Source organism: Piliocolobus tephrosceles, chromosome 4 (assembly GCF_002776525.5).
Source record: "Piliocolobus tephrosceles isolate RC106 chromosome 4, ASM277652v3, whole genome shotgun sequence".
Lineage (NCBI taxonomy): Eukaryota > Metazoa > Chordata > Mammalia > Primates > Cercopithecidae > Piliocolobus > Piliocolobus tephrosceles.
The window spans coordinates 47,734,347-47,752,323 of record NC_045437.1 but is presented as its reverse complement, the minus strand read 5'-3'; the positions used below and the strand labels follow the sequence as shown (position 1 = coordinate 47,752,323).

General features: G+C 36.9%; 1 protein-coding gene across 1 annotated transcript in view; it reads left to right on the top strand.

Moving 5' to 3' along the window:
* FCHO2 (FCH and mu domain containing endocytic adaptor 2) overlaps positions 1-17,977 on the top strand; it is a 136,818-nt gene that overhangs the window by 78,839 nt on the left and 40,002 nt on the right. The window contains exons 11-13 of the mRNA XM_023207961.1: positions 1,404-1,428; positions 11,731-11,788; positions 12,715-12,890. Coding sequence (XP_023063729.1) covers positions 1,404-1,428; positions 11,731-11,788; positions 12,715-12,890 — 259 coding nt within the window. The remainder of the gene's footprint in view (positions 1-1,403; positions 1,429-11,730; positions 11,789-12,714; positions 12,891-17,977) is intronic.

The window sequence follows — 17,977 nt, the reverse complement described above, 5'->3', positions numbered from 1 at the left end:
CTGTAATCCCAGCTACTTGGGAGGCTGAGGCTGGAGAATTGCTTGAACCTGGGAGGCGGAGGTTGCAGTGAGCTGACATGGTGCCACTAAACTCCATCTAGCCTGGGTGACAGTGAAACTCTGTGTCAGAGAAAAAATGAAAAAAAGAAAAAAAAAAAAGAAGAAAGTAAGTCACCTGGGTTTGCATTTACCCTGTCTCTTTGGTACTTCATTTTGGATTAAGAGCAATGTTGTCATCTTCCTCCTTTTTAATTTTTTTAGTCTGTTTTATCCTATATTCCTTTAAGAAAATTCTTCAATTTTTTAGATTCTTCTGGTGTTTGCTTAGTATTTGGATAAATGGCGTTTATCTGTTTGTATAAGATTTTGACACACATTGCGTATCCTTTGAAATGCTTGAGACCAGAAGTGTTTTGGATTTCAGATTTTTTTGGATTTTGAAGTATTTGCAGAATACATCCAGTTGAGCATTCCTAAACCAAAAATCCCAAAGCCAGAATGTTCCAACAAACATTTTGTTTGAGCATCTTGTTAGTGCTCAAAAAGTCTCAGAGTTTGGAGCACTTTGGATTTCAGATTTTTGGATTAGGGATGCTCAGCCTGCATTGTATGCATTAACTGTCATTAGTTAAAGGTCCAAAAGCCTTTTAAATCTGCGCTCTTAAGTTTTGTTTGTGAGTTTATGTTAGAGTGCATACATGGAAATACTTCTATCCAACCTCATTTTTTATGACCTCACTGTCCTTAGTTGTAGGTATTTAGGTCTTCTTTAAGTTTTAGTTTTACATTTTAAATAATACTTTTCACTAGTGTATTTGCAAATTCAATGCTTGTTTATCAGTTAAATGATAGAATTTCAGTTCTCAACTACATATTACATTACATAGGAAAGTCATCCAACTGGAAGTCTACTCAGTATATTTGGAAAAAAATAGTTTTGACTTTCGTGTATACCAAGTTATGGAAAATACTTCAAATGAAACTGAAGTGTTTAAAAATTGTATTTTTTCCAGTAGTTTTAGGTTTTCAGACTACTTGCCACTTAATATTGACTTTTTTTTTAAAGTCAATGATGTGTGAGTATATTCATGGAAAATAATTACTTTTGAAAATAGGTTTTAGAATACTTATAAGCTCTTAAAGCATAATGTAAGCTGATAGAAAAAAGGAATACTTGTAAGGTATTTGTCTTTTATTTTGTCAGGTGGTATGGGTATAAGAATGCCTTTTTTGAATTTTAAAATGATTTGGTTTGTTTTAATCTTTGTGGTTTCATTTCTCTAAATATTTTTTGTAGAGTTTAAATAAAAGCTATGTTTTAAGTACCAAAGTAAAGACTTTAAACAAGCATAATTAGCAGGCAATTCTAATTATTGAATATTTCTGATATTTTGTTTTAATAGTGAATGCCCTGATGCAGATTCACTGGTAAGTAGATTTAACTTTGATATAAACAATTTAAATTAGTTTTCATTAGGACAAACCTAACGTATTTGAGTTGAGTTGTTACCAGTCTTTCAAAGAAAAATACCATCATATTGTAAATTCACTATTAAAATTATTTTACAGATGTATTTTTGGATTTACATTGCCAGATGCTTTCCTATTAAATAGAAAGTATTTCTAACCACCTTTGAAAAGTGGGACATTTCACTTTTAAAATTGGAGTCATGCCATATCATACTGCTTTTTCTTGGGAAACATGCCAGAAATCAAATCTGTATACTTTATTTTAAAATGTCGTGTTCTTACTAATGTATTCTTAGATCTATTAAAATACAACATTGTGCATGCATTTGAGTTTCATTTGAGAGCTTGTCATTTTAGAAATAACAGCAACAAGAACCATGGTCAGTACTTTTCTGTGCTTTTTGTTTTATTTTAAAGAAGGGTTGCTTATATTTCTTGATTAAATGGATTAAATGTATTTCTTTATGTGTAATTAAAGAAGACATCAAATGGAGCTCCCTGTGGTTACAGTGAAAGAGTAGATATACCAAATGTTGTTAAATAATGTATAGATGGGCATATTTTTCAAACTGTTCATTAGATACCGTTCATGTTGATAAGTATAGGATTTTCAATCTCTGTCCTTTGCTTATTGCTCCTGCCTGCATAACTATTGTTTCCTTTGATCCAAAAACATTTTGATCTTTTACAGCATCATAGTGTACCAAAATAACTAAAAATATTTTGTGAAACACTGTATTTTATGTTACTTAACTAAGATAAATTAGTATTTTGTTTTATATTTTGGCTTTAAAATACAATTATGATTTAACAAATTTATATGTAAAATAAGAAATAGACATAATGAGTTATGGGGTTAAAATCATCAGTGTATTTTTGGAGTTACAATGTTTGCCTTACCACTTGGTTACTTTGTTTGATACCCTTGGTTAACTAATTAATGAAAAGCAGCAGATGTGTTTGGCAATAACTTTAGTACTCATTTTATTTCTGCATTATTTTTATGCATTTTATTTCTGAATTATTTGTAGCATTAAAATGATGATTATAAAATTAAATGCAACTTTAATACTTCATGTTTTAGTTTATATATATTCCCTTAAATAAAACATTTTTAAGTCAGTTTAATTAAACTAATTAATACTATTTTACAATGATAATATTATCCAGTTTTGAACTTTACTTAGTACTTATCCAGAATACAAAAGAGAATATAAAATTCTAATACTGGATCAGAAGCAATTGATAAATTTGACTGTGTAGAAATGAAAAATATATAAAACTAGAAAAAATATAAAAGGATCTGAATCATCAGAGACAAACTGGCAGAGCATCTTTGCAAGACATGTGACGGGCTAATTGCTTTCATTTATAAAGTTTATATGCAAATCAATACAAAAAGTAAGTGGGTGCCTAGTAGGAAGAGGGGATAGGATAAAAATGCTCTTTTCATAAAAAGAAATAAAAGTGGTGATAACCGTAATAAATACTGCTCAAAATAGTGGTGTTCTTCTGGTGCAAATTAGAATGAATTTACTATAGTGTCTAATCATATTGGGAAATTTCTTTTTAATTTAATTTTTTGTTTTTTAATTTAGAAACAAAGTCTCACTCTGTTGCTCAGGCTTGAGTGCAGTTGTGTGATCACAGCTCACTGTAACCTTGAACTCCTGGGCTCAAGCGATATTCTTGCTTCAGCCTCCCATGTGGCTGGGACTGTAGGCACATGTCACCATGCCCAGCTAATTTCTTAAACTTTTTTTTTGGTAGAGTTGGGGATGTGTTGCCCAGACTGGTCTTGAACTCCTGGCTTCAAGCCATTTTCCTGCTTCAGTCTCCCAAAGTGCTGGGATTACAGGTGTGAACCACTGTTCCTGGCCAGCAAAGGTTTTGATACGCTCAAACTATTGGTAGGAATGTAAATTGACACTGTCCATCTTGTGGATAGTTTGACAGTATTGCCCCAAATAAGAAGTGTGAGTTCATTTTTGACCATGCTATCTCCCTGCTAGGAATTTACTGTTACAGTTATAGTAACAAAACTTTACACACGCACACACACACATGCACATTGTATTGGTGTGTGTATGTGTGTATACATATACACACATATATAAAGTATATATATACGTACACACACACACTTAAGATTCATGCATACATAGAAAGTGAGGGAGAGATAGGTATTTATTTCAACATTGTATTAGCAAAAAACTGGAAACACCGAAGAATCCATCAAAATGGGAACTGATTAAATAAATTGGTGGGGTAATAGATATTATAAAGAGTTAAGTTGATCTGTATCTGCTGATATGGAAAGAACTTACTAAATAAAACAAGTATGATCTTTTAAGTGATTGCTGTTTTAAAAATAGAATATAAATATGTGGATATATGTGTTATCTTTATTTTAGAAGAATGAGTTACAAGACACTTTAATTGTGGATACCATTGGGGCCAAGAATTGCAATGGTCAGTAGAGAAAGGAGACTCTTTTTACTTATTTTATTTTGAGATGGGGTCTTGCTCTGTGGCTGATGTTACTTGGATTTGGGTCCCTGCCCAAATCTGTTGTCAAATTGTAATCCCCAGTGTTGGAGGAGGGGATTGGTGGGAAGCAATTGGGTCAGGGGATGGATCTCCACCTCGCTGTTCTCGTGACAGTGAGTGAGTTCTCACAAGATCCGGTTGTTTGAAAGTGTGTATTACCTCCCTCTTCACTCTCTTCCTCCTACTATGGCCATGTAAGACATGCCTCCTTCCTCTTTGCCTTCCGCCATGATTTTAAGTTTCCTGAGGCCTCCCTAGCCATGCTTCCTGTACAGCTTGTGGAACTGTGAACCGATTAAACCTCTTTTCTTTATAAATTACCCAGTCTCAGATAGTTCTTGATAGCAATGTGAGAACAGACAAATACAGTCACCCAGGCTGGAGTTCAGTGGCACGATCGTAGCTCACTACAGCCTTGACCTCCCAGGCTCAAGCGTTCCTCCCATTCCAGCCTCCTGAGTAGCTGGGAACACAGGCATATACCACCATGCCTGGCTATGTTTTTTCGTTTTTGGTAGCGGTGGTGTCTCACTGTGTTGTCCAGGCTTGTTATTTTCTTTTATTTGTAGCTTATAAATAATAACTTACGGCCTATTCATGGCTTCCTCTTACTAATTATTTTTTAAAACATTTTAAAACATAAGCTATCCTAGTAGGGAAATTATTGTTCATTTCTTATTCCTTTCTTTAAAGGTCCGTGTAATTAAAAAAATTATTTTTAGCAATTGCATGTTTTGAAAGTTAGCCAAGGAAGTATAATTGCTCTTTTTTTCTTTTTTTTGGTTTTGGCCTATGTCCCCATTCCAAACAGAAATTAAGAAACATTTCATTTACTCTTGTTTCTTGAGCTCCATTCTGGTACATATTTTTTACATTGCCACCACCACTTTAGCCAGAGTAAACAACTGTCTTTAAGATTGATGGGTGAAGTTGCCTGTTCTATTCTTGTTCATACTGCTTTTGACCTAGGGCTTCACTCCAGCTGTATAGGCCCTAATATAGAAATCATGGGGCCGGGCGCGGTGGCTCAAGCCTGTAATCCCAGCACTTTGGGAGGCCGAGACGGGCGGATCACGAGGTCAGGAGATCGAGACCATCCTGGCTAACATGGTGAAACCCCGTCTCTACTAAAAAATACAAAAAACTAGCCGGGCAAGGTGGCAGCGCCTGTAGTCCCAGCTACTCGGTAGGCTGCGGCAGGAGAATGGCGTGAACCCGGAAGGCGGAGCTTGCAGTGAACTGAGATCCGGCCACTGCACTCCAGCCCGGGCGACAGAGCGAGACTCTGTCTCAAAAAAAAAAAAAAAAAAGGAAATCATGGATTGAATGGGTAAAGATGAACACAGGTAATGTGTAAGCTTTTATTAATATCAGGTTTCTATGAATAGTTCTAGCAGTAAAAAGATAGTATACTGAGAATCACTGCTTTTAAGAAAAACTTTTTATTTTGAAATAAAGATGCATGGAAGGTTGCAAAGATGGTGTACATAACAGTACTGTGTACTTGTTACCCCTTCCTCCTGACACTAACATTTTACAAAACTGTCATGTAGTATCACAACTGGAATATTGACACTAATTCAGTCAAAACAGGACATTTTCAGTACCACAACAATCTCTCATGTTGGTTGCCCTTTTACAGCCACTTTTCCTTACACCTTCCTTAACCTCTGGCAGCCACTAACCTTTTCTTCATTCCTACAATTTTGTCAATTCAAGATTGTTCTATAAGTGAAATCATACAATATGTATGCTTTTGAGGTTGGCTTTTTTCCACTCAGCACAGTTCTTTGGGGATTTATCCAGGTTGTGGTACATATGAATAGTTTATCTTTTGTTGCTGAGTAGTAGTCCTTGTTTTGGATGTACTAAAGTTTGTTTACCCACTCATCCATTGTAGGACATTTTAGTTGTTTTTCAATTCTTGGCTATTAAAGTTACTATGAACAATTGTTTACAGGTTTTTGTGTGGACATAATGTTCCTCTCTGACCCTGATAATTTTCTTTATGAAATCTACCTTATCTAATATTAAGATATCCTCTTTTACCCTTTGTTATTATTCATGTTTGCCTGGTATAATTGTTTCCATCCTTTTTCTTTCAGCCTAACTGTATTGTTATATTTGAAGTTTCTTGTAGACAGCAGATAGTTGGATTATGTTTTTAAAAATCCATTCTGCCAATCTCTGCCTTTTAATTGCTATGTTTGGACCATTTATATGTAATGATATTGTCAGATTTTAAGATTGCCATTTTATTTTTGTTTTCTGTTTGTTCCTCTGTTTTTTGTTTTACTTTGCTTTTTTCTTGCCTTTGTGTAGGTTATTTGAACCTTTTTTTAGAATTACATTTTGACTTTATAGAGTTTTTCATTGATTCACTTTGTAGAGCTATTTTAGTGGGGGCTCTAGGTCATTTTCCATTACCTCCAGATAGTTGTTTATGGTGTTTTTTGTTTTGTTTTGTTTTGTTTTTAATAGCGCTAGGTTCTTGATCTGTGGCTCAGGCTGGAGTGCAGTAGCATAATCCTAGCTTACCACAGCCTCGAGCTCCTTGGCTCAAGTGATCCTTCCTGCTTCAGCCTTCCAAGTAGCTAGGAATACAGGCATGTGCCACCACACCCAGCTAATTTTTAAATTTTTGAGTAGAGACAAGGTCTTGCTATATTGAGCAGGTTGGTCTTGAACTCTTGGCCTCAAGTGATCCTCCTGTTTTGACCCCCCAAAATGCTGGGGTTATAGGCCTGATGAGCCACCATGCCTGGCCTGTTGATGTGTTTTGATCAGAATTTATCATTGTAATCTGCAGGAGGTTGGTCCAAAAGCTGCTTATTCAGCCATATAGAAAACAGCTTGGTGTTATTAAATTATTACATTGTGCTATATAGTGTATTCTAAACAAATAGTGTATTCTAAACAAATTTAAAGTAGTCCATTGTTAAATTTGAGATAGAACCTCCAGGAGACTAAATACCTGGTGTGTTTCTAGGGTACTTGGAATGGGGACAAAGTATTTTGAAAAAACCTTTCATTCTGATTTCTAAAAGATTCACGATTAGCAAAGTTTCCTTATTTTTAAAGTATTTTAAAGTGATGTTTGCATATTAGCAAGCAGTAGAAATTCTCTTTCTACCTTCAGTGTTAAAAACACGGCCTTTATCATCTTTTAATCTGTAGAATCTGCTCTTCACCCTACATTAGATTTTTTATTTCTGGTTTTTAATTCCATCTGTTAACTCACTGCTAGCTACGGTAGACTGTTTGATTAGTCTGGAAGTGATAGTCACATAAATGCCGCACTTAGTTCTCCCTAACCTTGGGTTGTGCCTGCCTTCACAGTTCTTCTTTATCTTATAAAGATAAAGTTCTTCTTATCTTTCTTGCTGAGCTTTAGAAAGTGATTAGAAGAATAGAATACCTTACCAGTAAAAGGATTTTTGCTGCAATTCCTTGGCAGCCTTTTCTATTAATTTTTTTTTTAATTTGGAAATAATTTCTAACTTACAAAATTGCAAGAATGAAATCATATGAAGAACACTTGTATGCCCTTTATTTTTGTCATATTTGCATTCTCTCTATATTTGTGCAGGTGTTTATATGTGTATAATGTTTTTTCTGATCCATTTGAGCACAAATTAAATATATTCTGGCCCTTTGTCTCTAAATACTTAAGTATATATTGCCCCAAAATTTCAAATATTCCTTTATCTAACCACAAAAGCATATTCAGAGAAGTGTTCCTCTTTCCTGTGCCCTTCCTTGTAGGTAACCAGCTTTATTGTGTTCTAATTATCCTTTCTGTAGTTTTTTTTTTTTAATTAAAGATAAGCAGATACATGTTTGTGTTCTTATTTGCTCTTCTTACTTAAAAGTTATAATACTATATATGTTCTTTACTACTTGGCTTTTTAAAAATTAGCAGTATTTCCTGGTAATCACTCCATATTAGTTCATATGAACTTTTCTCCTTTTTTTTTTTTTTCCTTTTTAACAGCTGCCTAGTATAGTTGTTCCTCAGTGTCCTTGCAGGATTGGTTCTAGAACTCCCTGAGGATGCCAGAATCACTGAATGCTCAAGTGCCTTATATAAACTGTCAGTGTTTACATATAACCTACACACATCCCTTAAGTCATACTTTAAATCATCTCTAGATTACTTATAATACCTAATACAATGTAAATGGATGTTGTAAATAGTTGTTTTACTGTGTTTTTTAAAGATTCATGTTTTGTGTATTTTTATTTTTGTTGATTTATTTATTTATTTATTTTGAGACAGAGTCTTGCTCTGTTGCCTAGGCTGCAGTGCAGTGGCACCATCGGGGCTCACTGTAACCTCTACTTCCCAGGCTTAAGTGATCCTCCCACCTCAGCTCCCTAATAGCTGGGCTACAGGTGCTTGCCTCCCTGCTCAGCTGATGTTTTAATTTTTTGTAGAGATGAGGTCTGACTATATTGCCCATTCTATTGCTGGTCTCAAACTCCTGGGCTCAAGCAGTCTTCCTGCCTCCGCCTCCTGAAGAACTGGGGTTACAGACATGAGCTACCACAACCAGCTTATTGTTTATTTTTTAAAAATATTTTTGCCGGGCACAGTGGGTCACGCCTATAATCCCAACACTTTGGGAGATCCGCCACCTGAGGTGGGCGGATCACCTAAGGCCAGGAGTTCAAGACCAGCCTGGCCAATATAGCGACACCCTGTGTCTATTAAAAATACAAAAATTATCTGGGTGTGGTGGTGTGCGCCTGTAATCCCAGCTATTAGGGAGGCTGAGGCAGGAGAATCACTTGAACCCAGGAGATGGAGGTTGCAATGAGTTGAGATTGGGCCACTGCACTCCAGCCTGGGTGACAGAGCAAGTCTCCATCTCAAAAAACTAACTAAATAAATAAAATAAAAATATTTTCAATCTGCGGTTGGTTGAATACTTGCAAATACTGAAACTGAACCTGCTGATATGGAGGGATGTCTCTACCCATTTTGTGTATGTACCATAGTTTATTCAGCTGTACATTACCTAATTACATTTAGGTAATTTCTAATAATTACAGGTTATAAATAATCTTTAATGAATAACCTTGTGCATATGTATTTTTAAATAGTTGGAGCTGTATCTTCACGGTGAATTTCTAGAAATGGGATTCCTGGGTAAAAGAGTGAATGTATATGTAGTTTTGTTACACATTGCCGAATTTTTCTCTATAGGGGTTGTGCCAATTTGTATTAATACCCACAAAGTACGAATATGCATTTCCCCTGCAACTTCACCAACAGAGTATATTTTCAAGCTTTTGAATTTGGTATCTTAATGTAGTTTTAATTTTCTTGGTAGTCTTTTATTTCTCATTTTGTTTGTTTTTTGCTTATGGTTTATATTTTCATTCATTTACACTCTCAGTCCTTTCACTTCACCACAGCACACCCCAAGATACAAATAGTCTTAGCTTTTTATTTCTTTACTTTGAGGATTTGAATGAAAAATTGGTTTTCCACAAAGCTGCTGGCATTCCTACCCAAATACCCGTTTTCTTACTTTTAATTTTTCCTAGTCCTTGAGGAACAGGGAAGGGCCTCTTTGTCTTATCCTGTTTTTTCTTGACTCTTAGAGTACCTTGTTCTCATTTTATCTCACATATCTATGATATCTGTAGTATTTATTGGCTCCTCTTCTGCTTTTAGGCATGCCCAGTTTTCTTTAACTTGAAAAAAAACTTTTTCTGAGCCCCTGAACTGAATGTTTATCTTTCTGTGTCTTTGTATATGTTATTTCTCCTTGTTTGCAGTGTTCTTCCAACTTATGGGAATTTTATAATGTGACCAGAAAACCGTTCTTGAAGCTGTTAAAATGTATTAAAACTAATTTCTGAGTTATAATATTTAGGCTACTTCTGCTGTTTTTAATATTCCCAGCTAGATTATTTTTATTTTTTTATTTTGAAGAATTCTAAACAAATATGTGTGTGAGAGAGAGAGAGAGAGTGTGTGTGTGTGTGTGTGTGTATTTATTTATAAAAAATACCATCATAGGTTCTCATGTTGGGGCTCTCATCAGTCAGCCCCAACAACAGCTTGCCCTAGCCAATCCTGCCCATCCATTTCTTCTGCCCAAATTCTAGAATAATATAATTTCATCTGAGTTTACATTATATTTATCTATAAAACATAATCACAATATCATCACATCTAGAAATAATTTACAACTCCTTAGTATTTTCAAATAACCATTCAGTATTTATATTTATCATCTTTCATGTCTGTTCTATTATGCTTTGTTTGAATTTGTTGATATGTCTTAAGTCTCTCTTGATCTATAGGTTCCCCTTCCCTCCCTCCCTCTCTGTTTAGCTTTCTGGTTTTTTTGTTTTTGTTTTTGTTTTTTTTGAGACGGAGTCTTGCTCTGTCACCAGGCTGGAGTGTAGTGGCATGATCTTGACTCACTGCAACCTCTACCTCCTGGGTTCAAGCCATTCTCCAGCCTCAGCCTCCGAAGTAACTGGGATTACAAGCACGCGCCACCATGCCCAGCTAACTTTTGTATTTTTAGTAGAGACAGAGTTTCAGCATGTTGGCCAGGATGGTCTTGATCTCTTGACCTCATGATCCGCCTGCTTTGGCCTCCCAAAGTGCTGGGATTACTGGTGTGAGCCACTGCACCCAGTCCGCTTTCTGTGTTTTTATTGGCAAGACTAGGTGGTTTGTTTTATAGTTTCCTTTAGTCTGGATTTTGCTGATTATGTTGCCATACTGTATTATGTTTTACTTCTTTATATTATTTAAATTGGCATTTGGATCTAGAGGCTTGATCAGATCCAGGTTCAAGGTTTTTTTGGTCTTGTTTTATTTTGTCAGGCCTGCCTCTCTCATGAGACACATGGTATCTGGTTGTCACTCTCTGGCATGTTGGCAGACATTGATGGTTTGTCTTAGATAGTTTCGCTAGTTCACCCAAACTTTAAACTGTGTAAAGAGGTGCTAGATCTTATATTTCCATAGAGCTTATAGCAAAAAGAATATTTAACTTGATAATAGCTTTCAAATCACATGTAGTTTTTAAACTAACGTATTCTTCCTCATTTGTAGCAGAAACTGTAGATTTTGAGCAATCTGAATTGGTCTCCACCTCGGTGATTTCTTGCCCTGAAATTATGAGTTGTGTCTCTCCTGTTTCATTTTGCAGGTTTTCCCTCTTTCAGATATCCAAAGCATGGAGTGTGATTTGAAGCTAATTAACTAAAAGGATGTAATTTTTTTTGTTTGTTTGTGTTTTTTTGAGACGGAGTCTCGCTCTGTCACCCAGGCTGGAGTGCTGTGGCCGGATCTCAGCTCACTGCAAGCTCCACCTCCTGGGTTTACGCCATTCTCCTGCCTCAGCCTCCCGAGTAGCTGGGACTACAGGCGCCGCCACCTCACCTGGCTAGTTTTTTGTAGTTTTTAGTAGAGACGGGGTTTCACCATGTTAGCCAGGATGGTCTCGATCTCCTGACCTCATGATCCGCCCGTCTCGGTCTCCCAAAGTGCTGGGATTACAGGCTTGAGCCACCGCGCCTGGCCAAGGATGTAATTTTTCTTCAGTGTTAATCATCTCGTTAACCTGTTGATACCTGAGAAGTGGTTTAGTTCCTTAGTAATACTTGAGGCTACTTTGATAATCTCTAATAATTTTGTACGTTGGAGTTGTCATAATTTTTTTTTTCTTTTTCCCTTAGAACATTCCTGATGTAGATGAAGAAGGCTACAGTATTAAACCAGAAACAAATCAGAATGATATCCTTTCATCATCTGGGTATTCTTATGGATTATGTTGGCATATAAGGAGGCAGTTATAAGAAAATCATATATTACTTAAAGCCTCTTCCAATTTTTTATTAATTATAAAATGTAATTCCTTATTTGTCATTTGACGTATTGGTTTTTTTGTTTGTTTGTTTTTTTGAGACAGAGTGTTGCTCTGTTGCCCGGGCAGGAATGCAGTGGCACAATCTTGGCTCACTGCAGCCTCTGCCTCCCAGGTTTCAGCGGTTCTTCTGCCTCAGCCCCCCAAGTAGCTGGGATTACAAGTGTGCGTACCATGTCTGGCCATTGTTTGTATTTTTAGTAGAGACAGAATTTCACTATATTGGCCAGGCTGGTCTCAAACTCCTGACCTCAAGTGAACCACCTGCCTTGGCCTCCCAAGGTGCTGGGATTACAGGTGTGAGCCACCATGCCCGGCCTTGACATATTAATAAAAGTTAGTAATCTTATTTCTGTTAAAGTCTGTTTTACTCGTGTGTGTGTGTGTGTGTGTGTGTGTGTGTTTTGAGACAAAGTCTCACTCTGTCTCCCAGGCAGGAGTGCAGTGGTGAGATCTTGGCTCACTTAAACCTCTTACTCCTGGGTGAAAGTGATTCTCATGCCTCAGCCTCCTGAGTATCTGGGACTACAGGTGCGTGCCACCATGCCCAGCTAATTTTTTGTATTTTTAGTAGAGACAAGGTTTCTACTTGTTAGCCAAGATGGCCTCGAACTCCTGACCTTGTGATCTGCCTGCCTCAGCCTCCCAAAGTGCTGGAATTACAGGTGTGAGCCATCACGCCCGGCCTAAAGTCTGTGTTACTCTTAAAGGTTTCATTCTTTTTTAAAAATAGATGTGTGAAAAACTGGTTATACGCCTAAGGTAATTTAGAAACAATTCTTTAACTGAAACTCACATACCAAAGAGAACCATTTCTACTCATCTACTGATTCTGACTCTGAAGATGAAGAACCAAAGAAGTATCGGATAGAAATTAAGCCTATGCATCCAAATAACTCACATCACACAATGGCTTCTTTGGATGAATTAAAAGTATCTATAGGGAATATAACACTCTCCCCAGCAATATCTGTAAGTACAAACACATTTGTACTCTGTAATATAAAGTCTTTATTTTTCTTACCCATCTGTTTCTGGTCAAACATTACTTAGCAATTGTTAAGCATGTTGGCTGAAGAAATACTTAGTTTTTAATTTTTATGCAGGCAAATAGACTTGTGAGTTTGGCTTAATTTTGCTTCCTTTTGAAAGTAGAAAGTGAAAATGTCAAAAATTCACTATTTCCGCCATTTGTTGCATTTGATAAACAGTGCTATATGTCTCTGGCAGAATTCTTTGAATTGGCAGTATTAATTTTTGCCTCATCTAATTTTGAAGTGTTTCTTCTATGTTTTGTGAGCCTTATGTAAGAGGGAATTTTATAAAAGTGAATTTAAAGATTAAATTATATATTTGCATTTTTAAAAATTTTATTATACTTTAAGTTCTAGGGCACATGTGCACAATGTGCAGCTTTGTTACATATGTGTACATGTGCCATGTTGGTGTGCTGCACCCATTAACTCGTCATTTACATTAGGTTTATCTCCTAATGCTATCCCTTCCCACTACCCTCTCCCCACAATAGGACCTGGTGTGTGATGCTCCCCTTCCTGTGTCCAAGTGATCTCATTGTTCACTTCCCATCTATGAGTGAGAACATGTGGTATTTGGTTTTCTGTTCTTGCTATAGTTTGCTGAGAATGATGTTTTCCAGCTGCATCCATGTCCCTACAAAGGACACGAACTCATCCTTTTTTATGGCTGCGTAGTATTCCATGGTGTATATGTGCCACATTTTCTTAATCCAGGCTGTCATTGATGGACATTTGGGTTGATGCCAAGTCTTTACTATTGTGAATAGTGCCGCAATAAACATACGTGTGCATGTGTCTTTATAGCAGCATGACTTATAATCCTTTGGGTATATCCCCAGTAATGGGATGGCTGGGTCATATGGTATTTCTAGTTCTAGATCCTTGCGGAATTGCCACACTGTTTTCCACAGTGGTTGAACTAGTTTACAGTCCAGCCAACAGTGTAGAAGTGTTCCTATTTCTCCATATCCTCTCCAGCACCTGTTGTTTCCTGATTTTTTAATGATTGCCATTCTAACTGGTGTGAGATGGTATCTCATTGTGGTTTTGATTTGCATTTCTCTGATGGCAAGTGATGATGAGCATTTTTTTCATGTGTCGGCTGTATGAATGTCTTCTTTTGAGAAGTGTCTGTTCATATCCTTTGCCCACTTTTTGATGGGGTTGTTTGTTTCTTGTAAATTTGATTGAGTTCTTTATAGGTTCTGGATATTAGCCCTTTGTCAGATGAGTAGATTGCAAAAATTTTCTCCCATTCTGTAGGTTGCCTGTTCACTCTGATGGTAGTTTCTTCTGCTGTGCAGCAGCTCTTTAGTTTAATTCGATCCCATTTGTCAATTTTGGCTTTTGTTTTCGTTGCTTTTGGTGTTTTAGACATGAAGTCCTTGCCCATGCCTATGTCCTGAATGGTATTACCTAGGTTTTCTTCTAGGGTTTTTATGGTTTTAGGTCTAACATTTAAGTCTCTAATCCATCTTGAATTAATTTTCATATAAGGAGTAAGGAAAGGATTCAATTTCAGCTTTCTACTTATGGCTAGCCAATTTTCCCAGCACCATTTATTAAATAGGGAATCCTTTCCCCGTTTCTTGTTTTTGTCAGGTTTGTCAAAGATCAGATGGCTATAGATGTATGGTATTATTTCTGAGGGCTCTGTTCTGTTCCATTGGTCTATATCTCTGTTTTGGTACCAGTACCATGCTGTTTTGATTACTGTAGCCTTGTATTATAGTTTGAAGTCAGGTAGCGTGATGCCTCCAGCTTTGTTCTTTTGTCTTAGGATGTTCTTGGCAATGCGGGGTCTTTTTTTGTTCCATATGAACTTTAAAGCAGTTTTTTCCAATTCTGTGAAGAAAGTCTTTGGTAGCTTAATGGGGATGGCATTGAATCTATAAATTACCTTGGGCAGTATGGCCATTTTCACAATATTGATTCTTCCTATCCATGAGCATGGTATGTTCTTCCATTTGTTTGTGTCCTCTTTTATTTCACCGAGCAGTGGTTTGTAGTTCTCTTTGAAGAGGTCCTTTACATCCCTTGTAAGTTGGATTCCTAGGTATTTTATTCTCTTTGAAGCTATTGTGAATGGGAGTTCATTCATGATTTGGCTCTCCGTTTGTCTGTTACTGGTGTATAAGAATGCTTGTGATTTTTGCACATTAATTTTGTATCCTGAGACTTTGCTGAAGTTGCTTATCAGCTTAAGGAGATTTTGGGCTGAGACGATGGGGTTTTCTAAATACACAATCATGTCATCTGCAAACAGGGACAATTTGACTTCTTCTTTTCCTAACTGAATACCCTTGATTTCTTTCTCTTGCCTGATTGCCCTAGCCAGAACTTTCAACACTATGTTGAATAGGAGTGGTGAGAGAGGGCATCCCTGTCTTATGCCAGTTTTCGAAGGGAATGCTTTCTTGGCCCATTCAGTATGATATTGGCTATGGGTTTCTCATAAATAGCTCTTATTATTTTGAGATACATTCCATCAATACCGAATTTATTGAGAATTTTTAGCATGAAGGGCTGTTGAATTTTGTCAAAGGCCTTTTCTGCATCTATTGAGATAATCATGTGGTTTTTGTCTTTGGTTCTGTTCATATGCTGGATTACGTTTTTTGATTTGCGTATGTTGAACCACCCTTGCATCCCAGGGATGAAGCCCACTTGATCATGGTGGATAAGCTTTTTGATGTGCTGCTGGATTCGGTTTGCCAGTATTTTATTGAGGATTTTTGCATCGATGTTCATCAGGGATATTGGTCTAAAATTCTCTTTTTTTGTTGTATCTCTGTCAGGCTTTGGTATCAGGATGATGTTGGCCTCATAAAATGAGTTAGGGAGGATTCCCTCTATTGATTGGAATAGTTTCAGAAGGAATGGTACCAACTCATCCTTGTACCTCTGGTCGAATTTGGCTGTGAATCCGTCTGGTCCTGGACTTTTTTTGGTTGGTAGGCTATTAATTATTGCCTCAATTTCAGAGCCTGCTATTGGTCTGTTCAGGGATTCAACTTCTTCCTGGTTTAGTCTTGGGAAAGTGTATGTGTCCCGGAAATTATCCATTTCTTCTAGGTTTTCTAGTTTATTTGCGTAGAGGTGTTTATAGTATTCTCTGATGGTAGTTTGTATTTCTGTGGGGTCGGTGGTGATATCCCCTTTATCATTTTTTATTGCGTCTATTTGATTCTTCTTTCTTTTCTTCTTTATTAGTCTTGCTAGCGGTCTGTCAATTTTGTTGATCTTTTCAAAACACCAGCTTCTGGATCCATTGATTTTTTGGAGGGTTTTTTGTGTCTCTATCTCCTTCAGTTCTGCTCTGATCTTAGTTATGTCTTGCCTTCTGCTAGCTTTTGAATGTGTTTGCTCTTGCTTCTCTAGTTCTTTTAATTGTGATGTTAGGGTGTCAATTTTAGATCTTTCCTACTTTCTCTTGTGGGCATTTAGTGCTATAAATTTCCCTCTACACACTGCTTTAAACGTGTCCCAGAGATTCTGGTATGTTGTATCTTTGTTCTCATTGGTTTCAAAGAACATCTTTATTTCTGCCTTCATTTCATTATATACCCAGTAGTCATTCAGGAGCAGGTTGTTCAGTTTGCATGTAGTTGAGCACTTTTGATTGAGTTTCTTAGTCCTGAGTTCTAGTTTAATTGCACTGTGGTCTGAGAGACAGTTTATTATAATTTCTGTTCTTTTACATTTGTTGAGGAGTGCTTTACTTCCAACTATGTGGTCAATTTTGGAATAAGTGTGATGTGGTCCTGAGAAGAATGTATATTCTGTTGATTTGGGGTGGAGAGTTCTGTAGATGTCTATTAAGTCCGCTTGGTGCAGAGTTGAGTTCAATTCCTGGATATCCTTGTTAGCTTTCTGTCTTGTTGATCTGTCTAATGTTGCCAGTGGGGTGTTAAAGTCTCCCATTATTATTGTATGGGAGTCTAAGTCTCTTTGTAAGTCTCTAAGGACTTGCTTTATGAATCTGGGTGCTCCTGTGTTGGGTGCATATATATTTCGGATAGTTAGCTCTTCCTGATGAATTGATCCCTTTACCATTATGTAGTGGCCTTCTTTGTCTCTTTTGATCTTTGATGGTTTAAAGTCTGTTTTATCAGAGACTAGGATTGCAACCTCTGCTTTTTTTTGTTTTCCATTTGCTTGGTAGATCTTCCTCCATCCCTTTATTTTGAGCCTATGTGTGTCTCTGCATGTGAGATGGGTCTCCTGAAGACAGCAGACTGATGGGTCTTGACTCTTTATCCAATTTGCCAGTCTGTGTCTTTTAATTGGACCATTTAGTCCATTTACATTTAAGGTTAATATTGTTATGTGTGAACTGCCATTATGATATTAGCTGATTATTTTGCTTACTAGTTGATGCAGTTTCTTCCTAGCATCGATGGACTTTACATTTTGACATGTTTTTGCAATGGCTGGTACTTGTTTTTCCTTTCCATGTTTAGTGCTTCCTTCAGGATCTCTTGTAGGGCAGGCTTGGTGGTGACAAAATCTCTAAGCATTTGCTTGTCTGTAAAGGATTTTATTTCTCCTTCACTTATGAAACTTAGTTTGGTTGGATGTGAAATTCTGGGTTGAAAATTCTTTTCTTTAAGAATGTTGAATACTGGCCCCCACTCTCTTCTGGCTTGTAGAGTTTCTGCTGAGAGATCTGCTGTTAGTCTGATGGGCTTCCCTTTGCGTGTAACCCGACCTTTCTCTCTGGCTGCCCTTAACATTTTTTCCTTCATTTCAACTTTGGTGAATCTGACAATTACGTGTCTTGGATTTGCTCTTCTCAAGGAGTATCTTTGCGGCATTTTCTGTATTTCCTGAATTTGGATGGTGGTCTGCCTTACTAGGTTGAGGAAGTTCTCCTGGATGATATCCTGAAGAGTGTTTTCCAACTTGGTTCCATTTTCCCCGTCACTTTCACGCACACCAATCAGATGTAGATTTGGTCTTTTCACATAATCCCATACTTCTTGGAGGCTTTGTTCATTTCTTTTTACTCTTTTTTCTCCA